At 32.2% G+C, this 22,065-nt stretch overlaps 1 protein-coding gene across 1 annotated transcript in view; it reads left to right on the forward strand.

The window, feature by feature from the left end:
• Positions 1-22,065, forward strand: part of LOC129230395 (1-phosphatidylinositol 4,5-bisphosphate phosphodiesterase gamma-1-like) — a 126,727-nt gene that overhangs the window by 86,021 nt on the left and 18,641 nt on the right. The window contains exons 22-27 of the mRNA XM_054864793.1: positions 5,857-6,011; positions 7,695-7,791; positions 16,770-16,859; positions 17,734-17,856; positions 19,164-19,209; positions 19,712-19,814. Coding sequence (XP_054720768.1) covers positions 5,857-6,011; positions 7,695-7,791; positions 16,770-16,859; positions 17,734-17,856; positions 19,164-19,209; positions 19,712-19,814 — 614 coding nt within the window. The remainder of the gene's footprint in view (positions 1-5,856; positions 6,012-7,694; positions 7,792-16,769; positions 16,860-17,733; positions 17,857-19,163; positions 19,210-19,711; positions 19,815-22,065) is intronic.

Genomic DNA, 22,065 nt, shown 5'->3' on the forward strand with positions numbered 1-22,065 from the left:
AAACGTGGTGCAAGAAATGACAAAAAATAAAATAAACATTACCGCCCTTTATAAGTTGACCACCTGTCTAAGTTGACCGCCAAAGTACTGCACCGCGAGTGGTCAACTTACACAGGTTTCACTGTATTAGTGTAAATATCTGTCATTGAGTTTGTTTCATACAACATATTTGTAGACTAAGACTTTATTGACATTAAATATTATGATACTGCCTGATGTAAAAATTTTCCCTTGGTAAAAAACTGCTCTTCACCTTATCAAGCATGAGATTCTCCCAATTTATTGTAAAACTATCCAACTTTTTTTGTGTTTTTGAGACTGAAATAGACATGTTTTGGCAACATTGAAGTCTAGATTTCCCCTATCATACGAATGTTGCCTATTTTTAACCCCCGACACACAAAGGAAAAGGGTTATAAGTTTGACGTGTCTGTGTATCTGTGTGTCTGTCTGTGGCACTCTAATGCCTAAACAGATGGACCGATTTTGAAAAGAAAAAACTTGTTCAAAAGGAGAGTTGATCAAGAGTGTTCTTAGCTAGGTTGCATCTTTGAATGACATTAATTAATGAAGATATTGATTAAAAACCTCTAAAAGGTTTTTTACGATTTTTATAGTGAAAACACAGGTAAAAATTTAAACATATAATACCAAAATAAAGAGAATTTTTTCCAGCGCCAGATAGAATGTGTTTGGAAATTTCCATATTTCAAAAAATTCGAATTATAACGTTTTTTTAAACAGATTTTAATAATGGCTAAGCCTTTATTCACAATGATTGATAACTGAATTCATTGTTGGCTGACAAGGAAATTAAACGCAATGATTTAAAGTTTTTGTCTGTTGCCAGTTGCTATTTGTTAGCAAATAAAATACTTGACATTGATTTTTTAGTAATATAAGGGCTTTAAAAGGATTTTCAATTTTCCCTCTTGATTCTACAGTTGCGACTCAGTCGGGGATTTTTAAAATTTTTAATTTTAATCGTTGCTTGTTGATTGAAAAACATCTTGATGAGATGTTACTAGCTGCTCTATTAGATTATGATTAATTAGTATTATGTATTTAAATTTTGACAAAACATCTGTCTATACCTTAAGAAATGTTCTGTTTTTTTCTTTTTTTTAAAAATTACTTTATTGTGTATATCTGAACCGTATAGAGTTTTATATTTTCTTCTTATGCAAAATATGATTTCACATCGTCTTTCTTTAAAACATTTAAATTTATACATATTTTCTGCATTTTTGCCTATTTTCTACTCTCATAGCTTACTCCCAAAGGTGGATTCAATTTTTGTTTTAGAAAGTTCATTAATTAAATATGAACACAAAAATTGAGAGCTAATCATGAGTAATATTCTGGCACAAATAGGGTGTATGTGACTCTCTCCTCCATAATTTTACAAAATTGAAGTCCCAAAACAGTTTTAGACATTTTTTTTCCTTTTGATCCTGTTATGAAAGGATCATAATTCCCCTCCCCATCCCATCTTCTGGATCCATGCTTTCCTGCTTCATGTAAGATAAGCCTAGATTTGTTAATTATTGTATAACCCCCGACTGGCCTTTTTTTTTTTCAAAAATTAGATATATATATTTAAAATAAAAAATTGTCAGTTTTTAGGTTTTAGGTTACTTTTGGGCCATTCTATGTTGTGAAATGGAACATTTTGGAGTAGTTTTGACAGTAAATTTTGTTTTATAAATACAAATAAAACAAGCTAGAAATTTTATTTTTTGATAGCAACAGTAAGGATTTGTCATAAAAGTTACGTACAAGGTTAAGTTATCGTTTCTAAATATAATGATTGAAGAATCAATGTAACAGTCGAGTCCCGACTTACGCGAGGGATGCGTTCCAAGACACCTCGCGTAAGTCGGAATTTTGCGTTGTGGAACAAGGTATGTTTAGTAATTTTTTTATAAGCATACCCAATTGTTTCAGACGTTTGTAAACACTCTTCACATTGTTTCAAACTATTTATTAACTATATATTGCAGTATCTTTTACAGAGAACCGTCTTTTTCTGTATTTTAGAAAAAGCGTTATTATTTGACATAAAATTCTGTAATTTAGCACAAAATCAATGATTAATTGGGGGAGAGAAACTTAAAATAAAGCAGTATGGGGTAGTTACAGTATGTACACTACTGCATTATTATAGCAGTTAACAGTATATAGTAAATATATTTATAATTTAAAAAATGAAGAAGGTTTATGCAGCGGGATCAGAATACTATCAGAATGTATTTTATCAATGTTCATATGTGAAATGAAAAAAAAAGTTTAGAATCGGAGCGGTTATTTGTATAAACTAAAGCAAAGCGTTGTTTAGACTAATACAGTGGGTGAACTTCCGCTTTCAGTGATGCTAAAGGGATGAAAGTCCATTCACAAAACCAGTATTTAGTGTCAACAAAGCTCATTCTAACTCACACGCCGCTCTTTTCCGAACAATTTCATGTTGCAGGCGAGTAATTTGTGTCCGCACTAAAAAATTCATTACTCATGAAAAACTCGCGTTATAGCCATTTCGCGTAAGTCGGATCACGTTGTAGCGGGATCCGACTGTAAATAAAACAGAAGATATATGTGTGTATGTATATATGTGTATATGCATGTTCCTTATACAAATCCAGTTTACATCGGATCTTGACCAAATTGGCAGGGAGATACTTGGGCACCCAAGAAGGAACATATCGAATTAAGTTTTAGGGCAAAAAAATGGCATTAAATGGCTCTTTGTACTCGAAATAGTTTATCTGACGAGTTTGATTTTAGGGACCATTCAAAAGCCTGCAAAAAATTTCCCTGGAGTACATTTACTTCCTTTGAATTTCAAAATCCAAGGCTGTAAAATCACCTGAAGAAAATATAAGCATTTTTAAGCCTAGTGGAACCAGGGTTGGCTTTCTGCCGGCATGAAACTGGCAAAAACTTAAAATCGTCTTTAAAAACTAAAGTAATTACTAAATGATATATGTTTAGGTAAACTAAAAAATTAAACTTCATTTCATCATTGTAAAAAAATAAAATGTTATGCTAGTGCCCTTGATTTAGTTTAGAAAGGGAACTTTTCAATTGCTGATCGCTCGTAATATTTGGATTAATCTAACAAAGGACGAAAAATAATATGGGTTCTTAGGATAGAGGAGTGACATACAGAATTAAACTGGCATTACTGTTCATAATTTGCTCGCAAATAAGCTTCATCATAAATTGCTTGTGATTGAAATTATCATGTGCTTCAAGAATTTTACTTTCCAATATTAAATCTAGATTTTGTACCTAATATCACAGCCCAACAAATAGGCCCTACTTCCAAAATTCATTTTTCCACACAGTCGAATTTTCACCACTACCCTAATTACTACATGATGGACCAGTTTAAAAAAATACACAATTTGAAAGTTTTATGAATATTGCTAGTTCTTTGATGCATTGCCTGCTAGCTTCTTCTGTTGGAAGAATATTCTAAAGTTTCTCATTTGAGAAACTTTAGAATTTTGGAACCACCTTTTCCAAGAAGCAACTGCAGGGTCCAAACAATGTAACATTTGATTCTGAATTGTGATAATATTGTAAATTAAACTGTGCTTTGGTTAACAATTAATTATTTTTTCCATGCATTTTGTACTGTCTGTCGATAGTTTTTTTTTTTTTTTTTTTTTTTTGTCATTTTATTAGTTTTTGCCAGTTTCTGCCAAAAAATGTGGCAGAAAGTGGTTTTTGCCATGCCGGTTTTAAACCGGTTTACTACCAGTGGTTTTAACCGCGCCGGCAGAAACTTGCCAGCCCTGAGTGGAACAGCATTTTCATATCCGAAAATTATCATTTGAGCAATCTCATTTTAAATTAGCGTGAATAAAACCACTCAGAAGGTTGCCACTTGATTTTCTCCACTGTGACTAAATAAAATTTTGTTTTTGTTTTGAAGTAAAAATTTCCCCTTTTCATTATTATTTGGCGAGTCATCTTCTTTCTTTCTTTCTTTTTTTTTTTTTTTGTACTGCCCTCAAAGATAATCAAGGGTTTTAGTTCTATTTATGGAGGGTTGCATTTTATTTATTTGGGACTTTTAGATTTGACTTTTACAAAATTTAAGAATCATTATTTTGGCGGGAAATTTTACAGAGTTTTTTTTTTCTAAGTTTTAGGCCTAATTGTTGAGCATTGCGTCACCTTGACACAACTTTTATTTTTGAGGTATACCCTGCAAAGTCATGCAACGCAGCTAGTATGCAATAAAATGCTCAATGATGGAATGGAACTTGTATGTGTCCCATTCTGTCACAGGTATTTTATTGCATGTCTTTCTCTTATTTTATTCAAACTGACTAACTTTTGATATTCTGCATAGTTCTTATGACAAGTCGTTACTTTTGCTATACAAAAATAAAATTTCCAGCTTGTATTATTTTGCATTTATGAGACAAAATTTAGTAACAAAAACTACTCCAAATGTCCCGTTCCGTCACATGGAACAACCCTCTTGACTTACAATCAAAAAACTAATCTTGAATGAATTATTCAATACAAAAACAAAATAAAAAGTCTTTTGTTCAGACTTGATTCTTGTACCTTTAAATTGGACTCCAGCTCCCCCCTTCCTATTTTGACAGAAATGTCCTCTACTTTTGATACATGTTACAAGATGAGGTAACTTTATTATTACTATGAGTGAATGTTTATGTTTTCTCTATTCTAAATAATGAAATTGCTATGCTCAACAATAAGCTTACAGCTTTAGATGACACTAGAAGTTTCTATATTCAATAATTTTATCGTTTTGGCAAAAGATTTGTGAGTAAAATGAATGTTTAACATAAGTACAAAGCTACTTACAAAAAAAAATTACAGAAAATAGCTTTTTGAGGTTTACAGAAGGAAGCCTGTAGATATGTGCAAAAGCACTCAAACGCACAGCAGCTCAGTTTTGTGTGAATGTTATAACTAGAGCTTCGATTATATGCAGCAATCAATTTTTGCTTCATTTGGTGTTAGGTGTATATAATACATTAAAAGGGTAAATGTTTGAAATTGATGCATATTACTGCACTTTTCACTGTATTCTAGATTTTTAATTTAAGCAAATTAAAAGCAAATATTTGTCTAAAAAAGCAAAGAGTGAAAAATCCATTTAAAGTCCTTTCACAAAAAATGAAACAGCCTTCCGGTAGCCAATCAAAAAGGGAAAAGGGTTTCTCTGGGTTAGTGAGGTACCCTGAATTGAGAGTATTTATTTAGGATACATATGGAGTGGGTCTGAATGATTCAGCTTTTTAAGTGGCAAAACTATAATGCCATTCTTTAGTAGTCATACTAATTTTTCCATTTATTTTTTAAGCAGTGAATAAATACCTTTTTGCTAACAGCCTTCTACCTTTTAACATGAAACATTAAGTTTGCCATATAGCCCAGGAGAAATGGTGGGATCTTCCCATGACCCATACCAAAGATCGAACCAGGTTCTTCTTGGTGAAAGACAGTGACCTTAACTACTAGACCACGGTAAAAGTCAACTCGTGAAAAGTTTGATTACAGATTATGGAGAAGTTTTGATTGCATTTGGAATTGTAATTTAGCAATGAAAGAAAGAGAAAAATTTGGCTTAGGGCTTAGTTGAATGCTTTAAATGTACCGAATAATATATGCAGAATTTAAAAGCATGTTTTACCTTCAGAAATGATATTAAGTGACATAAGCAAGCCTTTGTTTAAATGCAGAAAACTTTAAAGAACATATTGTAATGTTCTGAAACGATTTATTAATATGCATACTATTTTCTGTGTGAGAGCTTTTGCTGAAAAGTAGGCTAAAAAAACTCATTATTTATTACCTCTTTCTTTCCAGACAGTTTGCCATCAGCTTCACTTGAAGATCAGTTTTACGTGTTTAGGATTTCTTCGCCACATCGTATTCCCATTGAAATCGCTGCTACTAGCGAGGACGAAATGAGGGAATGGACTCAAAAGATTCGAGAAACTTCACAGTCTGCAAATGATATGGTAAATATTTTACTTTATGTATTGTACTGAATCTTTGTAATTGTTTGTTATTGTGTGTGATGTGCATCATTTTAAGATTTTTTTTTCACTTTTAAAACTTGATTAAGGTCTGATTACATTTTCAGAGTCACTGATATTTTCCTTTTTCAACAATGTTTTTGGCAACTAAGGGGTGCCCATCCCCCCAAAATTCAATGGCGCAAATCCCCTCCCCTCCATTTTTCTCATTCCTCTTTCCCTTTTTTATTTTTCAGCTCTCTTTTTTGTTTCATTATTTTTTTAAATATTTTTAATTATTCAGAAACAACACCTTCAAAATATAGCGAAACACAATACCTACAACTATAATGAATAATACAATCCATGGCGTACAAAAAAAAGAAATTGTACACATTTTTTTTTTTAATTAGGTCTTTCTAAAACCGAAAAATGCAATAGACTTTTACATGTTCGTTTGATGAAGGTGAAACCTCCTGAGGTACTGGAGAGGGCTGAGACACACATGTTGAACCCCTCATCCAATTTTTCTCGAACAACGTCTGTAGGTACAACTGTTTGTGGGTTCAGCAGTTTCCCTTAACATTTTTCCAAAACTTGCACATTTTGTTAGCCTTTTTATCACAAACAACATAATTCTATCAATGATGCCCATATAAGGGGTTAAGGGGGGGGATCAAGCCCCCCCCCCTATAAAATTAGAACTTCCTTGCTTTTACTACTTTTTTCTTTGCAAAAATGTAAAAACATTTCTTTTCCAGCAATTAAAAAATAAGTTATCAAAAATGTCAAATTTTAATAACTCTAATCTGTACTGAAAATGGTTTCTATGGGGTAAATATCCTGCTAAACCATGGGGAAATATCTGAGCCCCCCCCCCCCTTAAAAATTTGCATATGGGCGCCCTTGAATTCTATTAGATTCAAGTGTTTTAGTTGCTTCTGGCCACAGCCTAAACTTGAAACAAGTTGTGCAAGTTATAACCCTAGTGCATATATTTAATATTAATTGAGTGAAATCTGTGGTTTAATGGCTGGTTTCCACTTGCAGACTTAGGAATGTCTCCATAGGGGTTTTAATTTAATGGATGATTTCAGTTGACAAAGCAACAGTTAAAAAAATTGTTTTTGTCAGTGTGACATCAGCATAATTGTCTGATTTCCTAACTATTATAAGCAGGGGGGGGGGGGGTAAGTCATTTAAAGAAAACAGCAAAAAAAAAAAAATAGAGAGAGAGAGAGAGAGAAACAAAAGTTGTCTAATGTAAGACAAACAACGTTAGAAGAAGCACAAATTTGCAAATAACAGCAATGCTTCTTCTAACGTTGTTTGTCTTACATTACTGTTCAGCACAAAGGTATTTATTTATCTTAAAAGTTGTCTAGTTCCTTTTTTTTCCACTTTATTTTGAAAAACTTGTTAAATTTATATTTTAAATGCCTTGTATTCCTTATTCAACCATATGCATTAGTCATTCTTATTATGCATTCTTTTCATCTGTAATGTTGCTTATAAAGTACATTAATTAGGAAGAGAAATTTTAGCCCCCTGAGACAATCTGTTTTAACTGGTGTTTGTTTCAATAAAATAATGAATAATTGAAGAATGTGTGTTGTTAGTTATTTTAAACTTACTTATGAAATTGTAGGACAATCATAAATTCCATAGTTTTTTTCTCCCTTATAGTTGCAACATAGCAGAAAAATGGAAAAAACGTTAAAAATAGCAAAAGAATTATCAAATCTTATTGTGTACTGCAAAACCATATCATACAATCCTGAAAGTAAGTTTCAATTTTTCACATTTCTTGTAATTATCTAATATTTTGAGTTTCATTCTTTAACTAGCAGTATCCGCACAGCGATGCCGGTGCAATGAAGATTTTTTATAACTTTTTTAAAATTGCTAAAAAGGGCACCGTTTTCAATTTTTAAGAAAAAAAAATTTTTTTTTTTGCCTTTTGTTCTTGAAAAATGATATCCGCAAAAGTTCGTATGGATTGCCCGATAAAACTTGGTATGAATATTTTAAATTTTTTTAGCAAGAAAAAATTGTTTGGAGCAAGATCGCCAGTTAATTTAGGTTACTGATCGCTTATTTAAAGAAAGTCTGTTGAATAAAAAAATCCATGCTCCCCCCCCCCCCCGATTTGAAATGATCATTTTTCAAAAAAAAACTTCCAAAGTCTCTTTGGAATTTAAAACTATTCGCCAAAACATTTAAAAAGATTTAAGGTAGCTTTGAAACTTAAAATAATCGTCCAAGTGTATAGTTCAACGCTTAACGCTCCAAGCAACCACGCTATCGTAACCCTGCCCTTTTGCGAATGAAGCTGTTTTTTATCTGCAATTCGATATGCTTCAACAAATAATTAAAAAAGACATCAAATAGTATCTTTCAAATGTAAAAATAACCCCGCAACTCTATTGTTTGTAGCCAAACATGCCAAGCGACCATGCTACCATAACCCAGCTCTTAGCAAGCGAAGCAAACTCCGATTAATTAGCTATCCGATCTGTCTAACGAGAAAGAAAAAAAAAACGTGGGACATTCAAAAATCTTCGTTAGAAAAAAAAGAAAGAAAAGTCGTATATTTCATTTGGTTAAAAAAAAATCAAAGTTCATTTGGAATTCAAAGCAATTTGCCAAAACATTGATTTACAAATCTTCAGTTGCTTTAAAACTTAAAACAATCCTCCAACTATTGTTATGGCTTAACTCGCTTTTTTACTTTAAATAACGGCTTGGTTTAATTATTTGAAAAATTACTTTTAACTTTATTAGTTTTGTTTCAAATCTTGTTTTTTTGTTCAAAAAAAAAGTACAGTGACAAAATAATGCATGCTTTCGCTAAATAAGCCATTTCTACGTAGGCTTAATTAGAGCCGCTATATATACGGCCCCGTATATGTAGGCTCTTTCGCTTTAATCAAACATGCCAACAATAAGCTAAACAGAAACATACGCCAAGATGTGCCATAAAGTACCTGTAACGAAAAAAAGTGTCTTTGATATAATAAAGGTAACAGTTTTCAAAGAGCTCGAAAGTTCTTTAAATCCTCGTCTGGAATAGTTTCGAAAATATTCATCAGAATGAGTCTAAAAGCATTAAAAAAAACCCTTTCAATTAAGAGAAATATTCCCAATATCACCATTAAAACAAAACATATCATTCACCCTCAAAAATAAAGTTAACAAAACTAGTAAGAGTCAGCTTTTTTGAAGGACTATGCAGCCATTAAAATGGTACATGAAAACATCGGCTTGCAAAAACCTAATCAAAAGGGAGCATAAGTATTTTAAATGTCCCTGCTACAGACAAAGCCCCGATGCGTTAAAAGCCAATTTCAAGAAATTTCTTCATACTCAAGCAAGAAATGGCAACATAATATTGTTCAGCTTTTCTTCAAGCTAAAATTAATCTCGCGCAAAAAATAGAGGAAGAAATTTCTTTTCGAAATAAATTAATTTTTACTTCAAACGCTTATAACTTTTTTGTAAACATTTTTTCGATGTCCGCAGCTCCAGTCCTTGTGGATATTTTTGGAATGATTATTTTTTATGTACTTTCCAACGGTACAAAAATCGAAAATATCGGACCACTTTTTGGTATTGACGTATGTTCAAGTGGACACAAAATTGAGTTTTTAATTAATATCTCCGTTAATTAGCATCTTATGAGGATGAGGCTAGAATACTCGTAGCCCTCGTAAAATTTTGAATTTTTTAATACCTGGTTCGACTTTGAACTCGAGCCCGTTATTGAGAATTTTGCATATGAGTGCAGAACGTTCCCCAACCTGTTTTCCCCCCCTTAAAATTGAATTTTCCAAAAATCCTTTCTTAGCACGCGCTTACATTATAAAATCAACTTATGTTCCAAATTTCAGCTTTCTAGCCTCAGTAGCTTTGGCTGTGCATTGATTGTTAGTCAGGACAAGCTATTTTATATATACAGATGTTTTTTTAGATGTGATGTTTATGATACATGTATAATGTATAAATACTGTGGCTTAATTTCTTTGAATTTAATTGTAATAGTTATAAATTTTGTAATTTGTTTATGCTCTTTAGTTTTGTTACAGAGTTACAATTTTTGAGTACTAAATTGATCATTTTATTAGATTAAAGAATCATTAAAACTTTGCGTTCAATTTACGAATTAAACCACACCATGCCGCGGATACTCGCTGGTGAGCAAGGGCGCCCATATAGGGGGGCAAGGGAGGGCTTAAGCTCCCCCTTTGAAATTAGAACTTCCTTGCTTTTGGTACTTTTTTCTTTGCAAAAATGTAAAAACATTTATTCTCCAGCCATTAATGAATAAGTTATTAAAAATGAAATATTTTAATGACTCTAATCTGCCCTGAAATCGGTTACAATTTTGCATATGGGCGCCCTTGCTGGTGAGATAAATTTACTTTATCTACCAGTTTATTGGCATCCTCGGTTTCAATGAGATGACATCTGCCACCAGCTTGGTTATTCACTATTCGAAACTAATGAGTCCACAACAAGGACAAAACTGCCGTCTTTGATTGTGATAACCAGGCTGTCGGTATATTGCTTGTAATCGTTAGGGGGTCTATTGAATGTGAGAGAAACTTTTGCAACTCCAGAAAAAAATCGCTTGCAGGTGTTTTGAAGAAACAGTAAATAACCCTTTTATCTCTTCATAATGTTGTCAGTTTCAGGATACAAGTAATCTGAGTGTGATTCATAAGGAAGACAAAAGAATTATTTTAAATTTGCTCATGGTCTTCTCAATCTCACTTGTGTTCGGTGAAAAATGCATTTTGGCCTGATTGATAAAGCCGTTGACTTGTAACTATCAGGTCCCGAGTTTGATGCCAGCCAGTAGAAGATCCTCCGTGTTTTCTAATGGTGCCTGGAGCATGTCAAATATGTCGTGGTCTCAGTCCTCCAAGTTCTTATTCCAAATCCACACCTCTGGAGGTGCTGGATCTGGGGATGCTTAGCTCCTGATCTGGATCAAAAAACAAAACTTCAGGGCTTCATCTAATCAGTAAAACTATGTGTAGTGTTAGGTAGGGAAGACCCTGAGACATAATGTATTGGATATAGTTGTAATAGTCTCACAAAATTGTAGGAAATGGACTATTTTCTGTGAGTGTTATTTGATGGCGCTGCATGCAGGTCTCTAGCCATAGTTTGTTGATACTTTGCCTCTTTTAACTTCATTGAGAGAAACCATTTTCATTCTTCATTATATCTTACTACTATTATATATGCGGAAGTTTGTCTGTATGGATGTATGGATGTTTGTTACTCTTTCACGCAAAAACTACTGAACGGATTTTGATGAAACTTTACAATAATATAGTTTATGCATCAGAATAACACATAGGGTAGTTTTCACCCCGTTATGGGGGGCAAAATCCCCCTAAGGGGCGATAAAACCCAATTTTCGTATAAATTCTCTAATATGAGGATGAAAAAATACTTGCACATATTAACATTATATGTTCATCGAAAGCTCTGATTTTTTTGCTGAAGATGGCACCTGTTCCAAATTTCGAAGTAGAATAAAAAACGAGTTATGAGCTTTTTAGTTCCATGTTCGAAGACTTACCTCAACACAATATAGTATTTAGGGTATCATCTCAACTCCCTGTCGATAGCGACAATTGTTGTATTGTTGACTATTTTTGCTTTTCGTCTGACTATTCAAGGCTTTTCTCAAGTTAAATTTTTAAGATTTTAAAGTAAGATTTTTTGCACAAGATAGGTAAATAATACAAGAATTTGGCTGATCATTTTCCAGTTTTACGCAACTTTGAGGCAATTAATGATTTTTTAAAAATTTATTTGTGTTGACTGGGTGCTTGATCGACCAGCAGGAATCTCGCCAAACTTTTTTGCGCAATCATTTCAATAGCTAAGGCATGTGGCAATTTTTTCAATTGTCGTTGTTTTTGAAGCTGAAAACGCCGTGAAAAAATGATAACGCGGTCAGGACGAGTGTTCAAAAATCTTGACGCTACAGCCATTACAAAATTTGCATTAAAATGTAAAAACTTTGCCAAACTAATTTTGGTAAAAATATCATTAAATACTATATATAGGGTATTGCAGTTAAAATTAATCCACCAAATTAGTGAAACAACATGCTCAAATAACATTAAAACTGCTATTAAAATGTAAATTAATCCACCAAATCTGTTTTATATCTCCAGACTCACCAGGCGACTGCGTTAGCGCATTGGCGAATTTTTCAAAATTTTAATGAAACTTTTGATTTTCTTTTTTCTTTTTTTTTCTTTTTTTTTATGTGTGTTTTTAAGGATTAACAATGTTAATTAGGATTTTGTGGAATTAATATCCCTACTTTAATAACGGCTATAGAGAGTATTGTTCTTTCTTTCTTTCTTTTTTTTCTTAATTTGTTTTGTATGCTTTCGGACCTGTACTGATGAAGATTTTTGGAATTAATCATGAAGGAGATCTTCAGAGGGAGATGTTATTTGAAAACGCTGATATCACCGTTCTAATAGAGACTTTAGGGAATATTTCTCTTTCCGAAATGAGAAGTTTTTTGTACTATTGTCCTTATTTGTTGTGCTTACTCTGATTTTAATGGTATTTTTATTCTGAACTATTTTGGTATTTTAATCAGGAATATTTAGACGATTTCTCCGGTAAGAAACTATACAATAATTTAGATAGCAGGTGTAGCGCTGCACAGCATTTGACGGGGATGGGGATTATAAGAGAAATGGTTGACTTTACTTAAGAATTGTTGACCTCACTCAAATTGGAATGTTTGAGAATTACTCAAACTAACTTCATTACAACTCCTGAACGTTTTCCTGATTTATGTTGAGTGATTTTCTGGGTGACTTCCCAATTTTGCCGACATTTCATTTACCCCCCCCCCCCCCCTCCTTGATTTTCAGTTTTCATTATATCTTTTGGTATATTAAAGAGGGAGGCCATTTTAAATATCGGTGAAACTGGGGAAAAACTATTTTTTGGTAACTATTTGACCTTTCCCTGTGTTGACCATTAACTTGAATCGATTGAAAAAATCTACACCAACGTTAGCGAAGCCGCGGGTAAAAGCTAGTTATTTCATAAACAGTTCTTTGCTTTCATGTCAACGAATAAGAGTAATTGTGCAATAGACATGAATTGGGAGTAGAAATTCAGGGGGGAATATCTTTTCAGAATTTGACTGCCAAATGTACAAAATACTACAAACAAATACAAAATTGGCAAACCTTGTCAATTTATTAAAACTAATTATGATTTGCTATCACTGTGATGCAAAGGCAATACCATGAACACAGTTAACCTGCAGTTCCACTTGTCGCTAGCTTATTAAAAAGAACCTTGGTTTTCGCTCAATTTACATTGCATCTAGGGATTGCAATACCGGACCAAAAATTCAATACCAGTGTTCGGTATTTTTAATACGTGATACCAGAATACCAGCATTTAAAATTTGTCAAAAAATGCTTGAAAACGTTTTGTTACCACATTTTGTAATTTTGTACAAAAATTGTATTATAATTAGGGGAAGGTTGCCATTAATGAACCACAGACACTTTTGACCTTTTTTGGGAAGTAGTTTAGACTCAAACTTTACATTGATGATAGGAATAAATACTCAGTATATTTCTCTTTTGATAAAAATATTCGCTTTTATGTTAACTGTATTCAATAAAGAATAAAAATTTAAAAGGAATATTTTAGCATGTGGTCCATTCATGGGAACCAGTTGCTATAGATGGGCCATTGAGTTCCCATCGATGAACCACATTCTCAAGTAAGAAAATCAAACCGTAAAATACAAATAGTTGTTACAGGAGATAAACAACACTACAAATAATAGTAAATTGTTAAAAAGAGAAAATTGATTTTTTTAAAATTATTTTTTATCACAGGAAGATAAAAAACCTTCAGGACTCACACAACACAGCTGTTTTCATCATACCTCGCTCACCACTTGATATTTTCTAACATGTGACTTCATCTTCTTAGCTAAAATTTCATGGGACCTCATGGAAGTCCTGTTTCATCCAAGTTCAAAAATTTTGATCCGCAAAGATTTTACTTGAGGACAAGGATTTTGCTATAGCAAATAGCATGCCCTCAGTTATCCACTGACTTTATTTCACTTATTTTGGTATTTTTCTAATGTACTTGAAACGGTATTAAAATTTACTTTAAGAAATACTGAATTGACTACATAAGTTTTTAAGTTGAAAATATGATAACTGAGGGGAGTTTCCAAAACATATTTTAAAAATATTTTTCATCATTATCGCACTCATTTAAAAAGATTGATCAATTATTAAAGATAATTCACCTGAAACTTTGATATTATTTGTAAGATTCCCTGAATGAACCACTTTGCTAGCTGGTTCATTCATAGAAGCACTTAGTGGTTCAATGATAGCAATTGTGTCAATTTGAATGTTCTCATAGTTGTCACTGCTGTGAGGATTCATTATGAAACTTTTAATACGGGGAATTGTACTTGAAAATGTACTCTTTCAAGTCAATGCTCCCATTTAGTTGTTCAGTAATATTCAAAGCATGTAAAAGCAAAATGTAAATATCAATAATTAGTAAGTGAACAGCATAAATCTTATTTGGACGTTTAAAAATATGATGTATTGATTCAAGCTCCTTGATGATTCTGTATTGGACTGTTTTGAGACAAAAGATGACAATAAAACTGATTTTGAGCCCGAGAAAACTCTGGTGGGGAAAATATCTTCGAAGTCTAGTCATGGAACTGGTTAATTGACGGCAACCTTCCCTTATGAAAACGTGTTATGAGCAAATATAAAATGAAGAAACCAATATTATAATAAAAAATCAACAATAGCAAAAAACATAATGCATCTGTTGAATTGTCTTTAAGCCTGGAACTCATTTTTGTGCAAAGCTTTCCTGCAGTTGAAAATATTCTTTCTGAATTCATGCAGTTTGGTGGTACTGTTAACAATTCGCAATACACTTCCTCTAATAGGGAAGTTTTCGATTTTTCAATTTTATTTTATATGATAGAGTAACATGTATGAACATCAAAGGTGAAAAAAGTTTTGCGATACAATAAGTATTTTTTTTTTTAAATAATTTTTAATGTTCAAGCGCTTGTGACGTCAAATGGCATAGGAAGTGACGTCATGCGCTCTTCCGATAGGGGAGAAACCGAAGGACGTGCATTCGACTCTGAAGATGAAGCGTAAAAGGCTTATCTCCTCGCATTTAACTCCTCGTGTTTCTGGAACATTAAACCTCTCATCCTCTTGGAAATATTCGAATATCATCATTGATGTTACTTGAGGAAGATTATTTAGATTGTGCTTTAACGAATCCGGCCTCCATAGTGTGTTCAAAAGGATTATTGAATTTCTAAAAAATAAAAATATCAGCACGCTCAAAATGTCCCTAGCGAAAACAAGAGATCTTCGACCGGAGGCTGCTCATTAGTGCCCTGTGACGTAAGCTCGTGACGTTTCAGAAGAGCGCACTTTTGCGCTTGAATTTTTAAAAATTCATTAAAAATCAACCACGGTGTTTTAAAATTCGGCGATGGTGCATTTTTTTGTTTTGAGGGTCAATTAACAATATCCAATAGCCAAAATATGAACATTTAATAGGTTGCAACTTCCCTATTGTCTAGAAGTCCTTCAGCTCCAAAAAGTTCGCTCTCTTACGCGTTATTTTTGGATAATTCCTTTTGTGTGTGTGTTTCTTCTTTATTGTGTGCTCTATTTTTATAATTTTTTTAGATTTATAGCTAACTGTAATTTCCTTTATAGAGATGAAACCTTTCCAATATTAATATAATTTTCTCTTGAGCAGGAAAGGTTTGTGTTTGCCTTTTATTGGCCCTTTGGTTTGAAATTGACAATAAACTTAACTAAATTTTATCTTTATAGTTTCTCTTATTCGTTTTCACTTTTTTAAAAATTTTACTTTCAAAATTCTCCACAATTAAAATTATGTAAATATCTGAAAATATGTTTCAATCGATTATGCTTCACCTCATGCAAAATTTCAAAGCACTATATAACTTCTAAATATTATCTTGCTTAGTAGAAAGCCAAATAGGGATACGGGACTACAAACCAATACTGGTGACAACAAATTACCAATTTTTATACTAACAAGAAAAAGAAATCATTAAGTATTACTGCAACTGATGCTTGGAATAAATTGTTCATAGGACAATTACATTCAAAATTACACTTGAAATCATCTTTCACAAAAGAGAAAATGAGAGATTAAGGAAATGGAAAAAATAAAAAAAAAATGGTGCACGAAAAAGAGATACCTCATCTCACCATCTAGTAATATACAATATCACTTTGCAATATTTCCACTACTTTAATGATATTTTATTAGTTAGTGCTTTTGAAGCAAAATTTGTACATCAATAGATTGACTTTGGTTCTGTATTATGGAAAAAGAAATGTACATTTAAAACATAAGTATATATTTTATAAGATGAAAATTCTTTAATTGAATCTATTTATTAATTTTCTGTTAATACCGAAAATACCGGTATTTTACCTAAGCAAATACCGGTATTACGAAATATACAAATTGCTCAAAATACCGGTATTTGGTATACCAGTATATCAGTATTGCAATCACTAATTGCATTTTTATCGGTTGTTAAGGCCAGTACAAGTGTAAGTGAAATTGAGAAGGAACATGGTTTGCTTTTGTTTTTATTTTTCATCATGAAATCAATTAAATGAAATTTTTTTATTTTTCTAGAGGTTGGAAACTTTGCAGAAATGTACTCTTTTTCTGAAACAAAAATTGAAAAATTGATTGGTCCTACAATATGCAAGCAGCTTTTAAAATATCCTTTTTTCCCTCCTAAGAAGTATATTTTCCTAAAATTACTCTATTTTTTAATCATATATTTGCTCTATTTTTTAATAATATTATTTAAAGAACTTTAATGGAAATGCACTGTCAGGTATTCATTGTAAATTAAAATCACACCTTTGTCATAGAATGCAAACACAGGACAGCATTAAGTTTCTAAGGTTAAGATTTGAGTTTCAAATAGTATTTCAATCTTTTTATTGTGAATTAATAGCTACCTGTCATCAGTCCATATCGGATAATACTCTCAAACGTTTTTTAGACATATAGCGTAAAAGCCTCACAAAAATTTCACATTATGACATATTATGCATATGATCGCATACTCATATTGTGCCTAAAGCATTACTGGGAGTATACCCTCAGAAAAATTGATGGGAACATCACTGCCTGTTATTTTATGAACTGTACACTCCAGTTTATGCTCATTATTTTACTTCGGAATCACCATAATATTAAGTGTCATTGATCAAATTGATGTTTTTCTCTTTATGAATGATGCTTTTATTTCTTGTATTCTAAGTAATTTTATTTCTTTTATTGTAATGTTCTTGAAATGAATGTAGGAAAGTGCACTTTAAACCTAGTAAAAGAAATTGACTTCGAAATTTGATCTGATTAATGTTAAATTTCAGTATGTATTTTTTTTTCTTTCAATGTTATTTGAGAACAAAAAATGAAGCAACTGAGCTTTTAATATCAAGTTTAAAAATGATAAAATCTAAACTCAAACTATTAATTGTTTAGAAGAATCTATTTAACTGCTTCTAATCATTTAAATTTACATTATTTTGCTTTTTGAAAATGTGTTTCACATTTTGTTACAAAACTTAACAAATTGGTACAGATCATAAACTACAATTTAGTAGAGTTTATCCGAAAGCCAGTCGTGTTGATTCTTCAAATTTTGACCCCATAAAACATTGGAATTGTGGAGTACAAATGGCTGCATTAAATTATCAAACTCCAGGTACATAACATGCTAGTTTTCATTTTTTGAAGCTAGGGAATAAGATAAGTAAAAAATGATTTAGCTCTAATAAAATTTCATTTGTTTTCAATATTTTTTACAATGTATTATATTATAAAATATTGAGATGTTTTCCTTCTTTTTTTTTTTTTTAAGAGTTGCTCCCCCCCCCCCCCCCTCTCTCTTTTTTTTCTGTCAAACTGCAGGCTTCGAAAAGATTTTACGCTGTCAAAAATCTGCTGCTATGTCAATTTAAAAAAAAATGTGATGAAATAAATGTGTAGAAAGTTTCAGCAGTGAACAAAAACATAGGTTTTATTATTAGTAAAATTAATATATCTTTATAATATAATATACTGTAATCAAAATTTATTCTTTTGTGTAGTTATTTATTTTGTATTTCCAATGTATATATCAGTATTTTAAATGTGTTAATCAAAACAAATTTAGAAAGTTTTGAACAAATTAGGAGAACATGCCAAAAATATTCATTAGGGAAATGTCTTTTTGTGATGTTATGCAGCTAATAAATGATCTGTAAATTTAGCTATGTTAATCATCGTGTTGTACGGTACGTGTTGTTTGGTAAGACCCCATTTGGAGTATGCTGTTCAGTTTTGGTCTCCTTATCGTAAGAAAGACATTAATGTATTGGAAAGGGTTCAAAGGCGGGCTACAAGGCTAATAAGTGAACTTTCCCACTTAGATTATGATTCCAGGCTCAGAAGGCTTAAAATGTACAGTCTTGAGCAAAGAAGAGACCGAGGGGACATGATTCAGCTGTTTAAATTTATTAAAACAAAAGATGTTACGGGGCTGAAGTTTAGCACTGAAAACAGGACAAGGGGTCATTGTTTTAAGCTATTTAAATCTCAGGCTAACATGGATATTAGGAAAAATTATTATTTTAGCAGGGTAGTGGAACCTTGGAACAGCTTACCGGAAGAGGTGGTAATGAGCAAGGGAGTAGACAGTTTTAAGAGGGCCATTGATCTTCACTGGGGATTGTAATTGACTAGGACTAGTGTAGCTGGACCCAGAGCCTGTTGCTGGTCGTCACTTTTGTATTTGTATTTGTAAATCTTGGATGCAAAATATTTTTGAAATTCAAAACTCTTGTTGCTGATCTGTTAAGTAGAATGATAGCACAGTAATGTCAAGATACTGTATATCTTTTCTTTAAGTTAAAAATATGTAAGGGATATTCAAGGCAATTGCCCTTTGTGCAAGAATGAACCATAAAAGGAAATTTTCAAAGGCAATTCACTAATTTGAAAGTTTAGATTTATGTGTTTCTTTATTTTTAGATAAAGCCATGCAGTTGAACCAAGCTCGATTTTTACAGAATGGCAGGTATATGCATTTGGTTATTTGTTTCAAAAAATTACTTTCACATTTAGGCTTTCAAAACAAAAAACTTAATTCTGTGCTCTGCTGGGTGCCATCTCCCAGAATGCAAATATTCTTGATGACTCATTACAACATTTTTGTTAATATTCCTTTTTTTTTTAATTTCTGAAAATTTTAAATTTTGACAAAAAGAAAGTTAAGACATTTAGTGTAATCATGAACTTTGTATACCATTTATTTTTTCAGTGTTTTTAAATATTTGTCAATTTGATTCACTGTTATCAAATTGACAGTTGGAATGCCCTTTATTACAAAAATTTAGAACAAGTACAATATTCATTACTTTGCTAATTAGTTACCAAAGACAACTTCATTTATTCAATCTCATGACACATTTAGAATTTATGTCATCTTGAAAAATCATTGATTCAAACTACGTAATTAACTTCTAATTGTGGGTTGTAAGTTTTAAAATCTTTTCTAATGCATTTGTTTTCTTTAATAGGTGTGGATATGTCTTAAAACCTAGTTTTATGCTTGACGAAGCTTTTGATCCTTATGATAAGACAACTCTTCAAGGTGTAAAACCCATAGTTGTTACACTTGAAGTAAGTACTATTATTTTACAGATGTAACTTTCTGAAAACTAATCCGTCTCATTATGTTGTCTCAGGGTTTGCCGATATATATCAGTCGATATATATCATGATATATATCACAATATATATCCAATATTTATTTTGAAAATATCGTGATATTTTGATATTTTTATACTTATTTTTTCAACCACGATATTTTTAATATAAAACTTATATTAGTCATAGTAATATTGTTCATTTATTTTTGAAAATAACAAAAACGTTATGTACTATGTTATATTATGATGTATCACATCATAAAAATAAAGTAATATAGTACAGTGCAGAACTTTTATCTGAGAACCAAAAAAATGGAAAACCAGAAAACCGGCAACTTTTTGCCGATTTTCCCGTCATTTTTAAAAGATACGCATTTTTGGCAATTTTTGAAAAACTAAGCATTTTTTTAAAAATACCTAAAAGAATATGAAAAGTTTCGTAATAAATGCCATATTACTCACGTATAACTCGGGAAAATATTTACAAAAACAAATTTCAAATGGTTATCCTTTACACGGGACAAAATTTTCGAATATTTTCTTGAATTAAAAAGTACTTCATTAGTAAGTCTGAAGTTTTCGTGTTTTATTCCAACTAAAAACTAAAGAAATGAATATCGTCGCCTCAGAGCAACAGTGGGATATCTTAGTGTTATTCCTGGGATTATTAGATTTCTTAGTGTTGCTCTGAGGCGAAAATATTGTCGCATTCTAATGCAATATTTTATTGAATGGCTTTTAATTAAAGCTGTTTAGAGTGTAAGTGATGTCATGAGAGTGCGGGAGATGCCGAAAACCAGATTCGACAACTTTCCTGATAGTAAATCTAAATACAAAACCTGTGCAAAAAAAATTGGAAAAAAAAACGCATTCATAAAAAACAAATTTGTTTACACACTATAGTCATGGGTGCAAGACCTTCCGTCTCAGGACGGATTTCCCTCTTGACAAAATTTCCGAGACGGAGGTCGGGACGGAAAGAAATTCGATGACTTTCTTTTAGTTTTTAATGAAAAAAGAAAAATTGAATGTTTGAAAAATATGCTTTAATATTACTGGACCGTTGCATAACCACGAATTTACATCGACATTCTCTCGGTTTTCTGCCATGGGCTCGTTTTGTTTGCAACGTACTTTTGGAGGAGTGGCTTTTCGACTCGCGGCGTTTGACTTTTTTTTAGGTGTAGCTCTGTTATTTCCAACTCACTGCATTGACCAAGGAGTTGCTCGCTATTCTCCCTGATTTTTCGAAGCAATCGGCTCTAATTGAAAATTTAGCTTTTTCTCATGCTATTTTCGATCATCCATTCGTTTTTTTTTATTTACGGTTTTTTCTTTTTGCAAAGTTTACACGCATAAATGAAAATTATGTACGCTCTTAAAAGGTCTTAAGAGTTGAGATCCATCACCGATTGAGAGTGATTGCTGACAAGATGAAATATTTTCGCACATCAAAGGGCGTCCACATACCAGGTAAAACGGAAACTATCAAGGATTTTGGAAATTTTAATGAAAATGGAAATTTTGGAAATAATCGGGGGCGGGGGAGGGGGATTTCAAGCTGGTTGGAAACACCGATGGGCAACCGTTCCTGCATTTTTGACAAAGACTTGAGGAAACACTAAATTCTGTCATTGAATCTAATACTCGCTAGAATGGGAATATGGAGGGGAGAGAAAGGAAAGAAGAAAAATAACGGAGCACGAGTTTGCGAAAAAACGCTGCTCTTGCAAAGAGGGTAATCTGTTCGCAAATTAACCCGCGATACTGAGGTTTTAAAACGTTGATATCTTGGACAATCTAAGGCGGGGGGGGGGGGGGTACTCACGGGTTACAGTATAAAATATCGAAAAACTCAATTGAAAATATTTTTGAAGCTAGGAGTGGTTTGATATTTCTCCTCTGCAAACCCTTAAACAGTGTCAAAAGGTTTTAGGCTTTTTTTTAGTTTTAGGTAAAAGTCAAAACGTTTAATGATGTAAAAGCGGGGAGGGGGAGGTTTTAAAAAAATCGGAGACTGGAGACTTAAAAACACTAATTTAGGCAATCTTTGGTGAATTTATGAGAGATGGTTTTGGTGTTCTAACATGAAAATGTTTTGTAGCTGATGTATTAAACTATTTGAGGCTATACATAAATGACTTAAGTTAAAGGGCATTTGAGACCCTCTTCCGAAAAGTGTTTGTAATTGAAGTCTTAAGGGGGTCCGGGACACAAAAATC

This window comes from Uloborus diversus, chromosome 9 (assembly GCF_026930045.1).
Source record: "Uloborus diversus isolate 005 chromosome 9, Udiv.v.3.1, whole genome shotgun sequence".
Lineage (NCBI taxonomy): Eukaryota > Metazoa > Arthropoda > Arachnida > Araneae > Uloboridae > Uloborus > Uloborus diversus.